The following is a 4,861-nucleotide window of genomic DNA, read 5'->3' on the forward strand; positions in this document are numbered from 1 at the left end:
CTGATGGCTCAGATATTTTATTTAGAATATTATTAATAAATTATATTTTCAAAAGACAGTTAATTGAAATATCAAACGGGTATTCTGGCTGACATTTTGTAAATAAATATTATATTTTTAAAGTCTTCCGCTAATAATTCGCAACTCTGATATAATTTCAAAACAGATATCAACTAACGGGCGTCGCACCTAGGCCATGAGTCGGGGTGTGACAATATAAGACAATGTTTGTGCTTTTGCGTATTTGAATAATATGAATTTAATAATTTAGATATTGACACGTGGATTTATTTTAGTGTCTTTTGAGCTATGAAACAATTATGTCGCGCCCCGGCTTATTCCGCCGTAAGTTGGGGTGTGACAGATTGGTATCAGAGCCGAAGGCTATAAGATAGGTGGTTAGACGTAGCGACCTAGTAGCATGCTTAGGGTCCCTATACGTGTTCCTATACGTGCACCCTATTTTTTTAAATTTTTGTATATAGCTTAATTTATTTAAATTGTTTATCATATATAGTTGTACACGAAAGCACACACTTATTCTGAGGCTATGCCTCAAAATAATTTTTCAAAATTTTAGGACGATTTTTAAATTTGGAAATTCCTTAAGAATTTTCACCTTTTAACTCCCCTCTCCTTGAGGATGATTCGTATAACGGATACGTAGTAACTGGAAGGGGGACACACCTGTACACCGATCCCTTGACACCAAGGCTTGCGAGCCTAAGGAAGTGCAATGTGCATACATCTCAATCAACCGTGAGACCTGGTTGCCTTCCTGGAGAGTGAGGTGTGAGTGTGAAACTTTTTAGGCCAAAGCGTATCACACCAAATGTTCACGAATCTACTACCCTCATTGTATCAATCGTGGTCGTGTGACGATCACATCCTTAATTTATAACCGAATTCACGGTGATACGTGGCTAAACTCGATTTTCTGTATTGTGTTTTAGTTGAGTAGTTGGGTGAAGTACACAAATACGGGGTGGTTCCCGAAGTACTTTAACCATCTATCTCAACACCCTTCACAACTCAATTTTAATCAATTTTATTTGGTTTTCGATATTTTCATTTCGTTAGAAGGAACCATGGTAGTTCATGAAATCCTAACCAACAAATGAAACCCCATGTTTCAATTTTAAGTTATGTTATAACTAATTATTTATTTACTTATGTATTTATTTTATTTATTATCCCTCATGTTAGACCAATTTTGCCCGAAATATGAACTCCGGAAGTTGGAAGAAGAATTCTGGAATTTGAAGCAAGAGGGAGGTGATAATACCGCTTACAACAACCGATTCCACGTATTTAAGCGTCCTTATAAGCCCGATTCCACGGTGATAATACCGGAAGTTGGGACCTTGACGCGGAAAGGCTCCAAGAAGCCCAATGATAAGCCCGCATCCGAACCCACTAAAGAGTCCAAGCCCGAATCCTCAAGGCCCGAATCCTCTAAGCCCGAATCCTCCAAACACAACCACAACCACAACTCCTCTTATTACCGCAATAACAAACGAAAGCCCAATTCCCAAAACTATGTCATAGCCCAACCACAAGCCCAACAAGGCCCTCCAACCAAGAAACCATACACCGGCCCACACCCGTATTGCAACACTTGTCAACGTCACCATCCGGCTCAATCCACATGCCAAGTGTGCACCAATTGCCACCGATTCGGCCACCTCACCCAATACTGCCGAGAAGCACCCCGAGTGCAAGCCGCTCCGCCGCAATTCGCACCGTCAAACCAACCCAACCGAACCATCCCTCGTGCTCCAATCACTAACACTATTAGGGCTTGCTATAACTGCGGTGATCCAAACCACCTCCGCAACGCGTGTCCTCGACTCGCTCAAGCCCATCAAGCCTATGTTGGCCCACAACCCTACTACACCTCTCAAGCCTACCAAGTTCAAACTTACCAACCTCAATTACCCCAACTCATGCCTCCTCCAAACCCTCAAGCTCAACCCATGCTCATGCAAGCCTTCCAAGCTCCGACCCCTCAAGCTTCAACATCTCAAACCCAAGCACCTCAAGGAACTCAAGGGCGAGCCTTCAACATCAATGCGCACCAAGCCTGAAACTTGAACGATGTGGTGAACGGTACGTTTCTAGTTAACAAGCATCATGCGTCGGTATTATTTGATTCGGGAGCCGATAGGAGTTTCATTTCCTTTTATTTTAAGTACATACTTGATATGCCCCGTAGTAAATTGTCTAAACCCTTCACGGTAGAGATAGCAAACGGTAGTTCGATCGTTATTGACTCCGCCGTCCGTAATTGCACGCTCACCCTTAATGGGAAAAAGTTCTTGATTGATCTCATTCCGATGCAAATGGGTGGCTTCGACGTCATCATTGGCATGGATTGGCTCTCTCTACACCGTGCCGAAATTCTATGTTTCGAGAAGATTATTCGTATCCCTATCGAAGGTGGCGTGATTCTAAACGTCACAGGAGAAAGACCATTCTCAAAGCTAAACCTCATGCCGTGCCTTGAAGCCCAACGTTATTTTCGCAAGAAGTATGTCGCTTTATTAGCCCATGTCACTAAAAATGCCCACGAAGAAAAGCAACTTTTCGACATCCCGATTGTTCGTGATTTCCCCGAAGTATTTCCCGAAGACATATCTGGACTCCCTCCCATACGTCAAGTGGAGTTCCGTATTGATATTGTACCCGGAGCAAACCCCGTAGCTAAAGCACCGTACCGTCTTGCACCTTTCGAGATGCAAGAACTCTCGAACCAAATCCAAGAACTCATGGACAAGGGTTTCATTCGCCCGAGTTCGTCTCCATGGGGCACACCCGTTTTGTTTGTCAAGAAGAAGGATGGTACTCTTCGTATGTGCATCGATTACCGTGAGCTCAATAAGCTTACCATCAAGAACCGTTATCCCCTTCCGCGCATCGATGATCTCTTTGATCAACTCCAAGGATCCGCTTGTTTCTCCAAGATTGATCTCCGTTCAGGTTATCACCAACTTCGTGTCCACGAGGATGACATACCTAAGACCGCCTTCCGTACTCGTTATGGGCACTTTGAATTCCGAGTTATACCTTTTGGGTTGACTAATGCTCCCGCCGTTTTCATGGATCTTATGAATCGCGTTTGTGAACCCTACCTCGACAAGTTTGTGATTGTTTTCATCGATGACATCTTGATATATTCTAAATCAGAGGGCGAACATAAAGATCATTTGCGCACTATTCTCGACTTGTTGCGAAAAGAAAAACTTTCTGCTAAATTCTCCAAATACGAATTTTGGCAAAAGCAAGTTCAATTCTTGGGCCACATCGTCAACGACAAGGGTATTCACGTTGACCCCTCTAAAATCGAGGCCGTTAAAAATTGGAAAACCCCGTCCTCTCCAACAGAGGTTCGCTCATTTCTTGGTTTAGCGGGATATTACCGTCGTTTCATCCGCAACTTTTCAAAAATTACTTCACCCCTTACCGCACTAACCCACGAAGGGAAAGTTTATGAATGGGGTCCCGATCAAGAAAAAGTGTTTCAAACACTAAAGGACATGCTTTGCAATGCTCCTATCCTTTCTCTTCCAGCGGGCAACGATGATTTTGTCGTATTTTGTGACGCTTCTATCCAAGGTCTCGGTTGTGTTCTTATGCAACGAGACAATGTCATTGCTTACGCTTCGCGTCAACACAAGGTTCACGAGAAAAATTACACGACGCACGATCTCGAACTAGGTGCGGTCGTGTTTGCCTTGAAAATTTGGAGACACTATCTTTATGGAACGAAATGTGTGGTTTTCACCGATCATAAAAGTTTACGACACATATTTGACCAAAAGGATCTCAACATGAGAAAAAGACGATGGGCCGAATTGTTAAGCGATTACGATTGCGAGATTCGCTACCACCCCGGGAAAGCAAATGTCGTGGCTGATGCTCTTAGTCGTAAGAGTCACATTAAATCCGTCTTGCTCAACTGTGTCACCATGCAATCCGACCTTCAATACCGCATCTTCGACACACAACATGTCTCCGTCACTGAAGGAAGTTTATACGATGAGATGTTGTGTGGCGCCGAACTCCAGCTTGAAACCAAATGTAATAGCTTTATTATTTGAACCGTTTATGGGTTCCCGATCGTGACGGTATTCGTACGTTCATCCTTGATGAAGCTCATAAGTCACGATACTCGATCCATCCCGGTGCGGATAAAATGTATGCCGATCTTCGTCCCATGTTTTGGTGGCCGGGAATGAAGAAAGATATCGCGATATATGTATCTAAATGCGTCACTTGTTCTAAGGTCAAAGCCGAGCATCAAAGGTCGTTTGGCTTGCTTGAGCAACCACCGATCCCTGTTTGGAAATGGGAGGACTTAGCTATGGATTTCATCACCAAACTCCCCACTACTCAAATTCGCAATGATAGTATTTGGGTAATTATTGATCGGTTGACCAAGTCGGCTCATTTCATACCCATTCGAGAAAATTCTCCGTGAGTCAACTAGCTCAACTCTATGTCAAGAACATCATTTGTCGCCATGCAACACTGTTGACCATTATCTCCGATCATGATGGCCGATTTACCTCTCACTTTTGGAATTCGTTGCAAACCGCCTTGGGTACCTGTATTGATCTAAGCACCGCTTATCACCCGCAAACCGATGGTCAATCCTAGCGAACGATTCAAACGCTCGAAGATATGCTTCGCTCTTGTGTACTAGACTTTGGTGGAAATTGGGATACTCACTTACCACTTGTAGAGTGTTCCTACAATAATAGTTTTCACACTAGTATTGGCATGGCACCCTTTGAAGCTCTCTATGGTCAAAAATGTCCTTCCCCGATTTGTTGGAACGAGATTGGTGAAACGCAAATCA

General features: G+C 43.5%; 1 protein-coding gene across 1 annotated transcript; it reads left to right on the forward strand.

Annotated features, from left to right (window-relative positions):
• Positions 1-2,204: 2,204 nt before the first annotated feature.
• On the forward strand, positions 2,205-3,199 carry LOC143584154 (uncharacterized). Its single transcript, XM_077066262.1, has 2 exons — positions 2,205-2,713; positions 3,187-3,199. Exons 1-2 carry the CDS (start codon positions 2,205-2,207, stop codon positions 3,197-3,199), a joined length of 522 nt encoding a protein of 173 aa, XP_076922377.1.
• The last annotated feature ends 1,662 nt before the right edge of the window (positions 3,200-4,861 follow it).

Source organism: Bidens hawaiensis, unplaced genomic scaffold, assembly GCF_021521415.1.
Source record: "Bidens hawaiensis isolate Kalapana, Puna unplaced genomic scaffold, B.hawaiensis_p1.1 tig00032829_1, whole genome shotgun sequence".
Taxonomy (NCBI): Eukaryota; Viridiplantae; Streptophyta; class Magnoliopsida; order Asterales; family Asteraceae; genus Bidens; species Bidens hawaiensis.

What these genes read in the sequence shown, in the direction of transcription:
- LOC143584154 (XM_077066262.1), top strand. Translation starts at nt 2,205, where the DNA reads ATGCCCCGTAGTAAATTGTCTAAACCCTTCACGGTAGAGATAGCAAAC.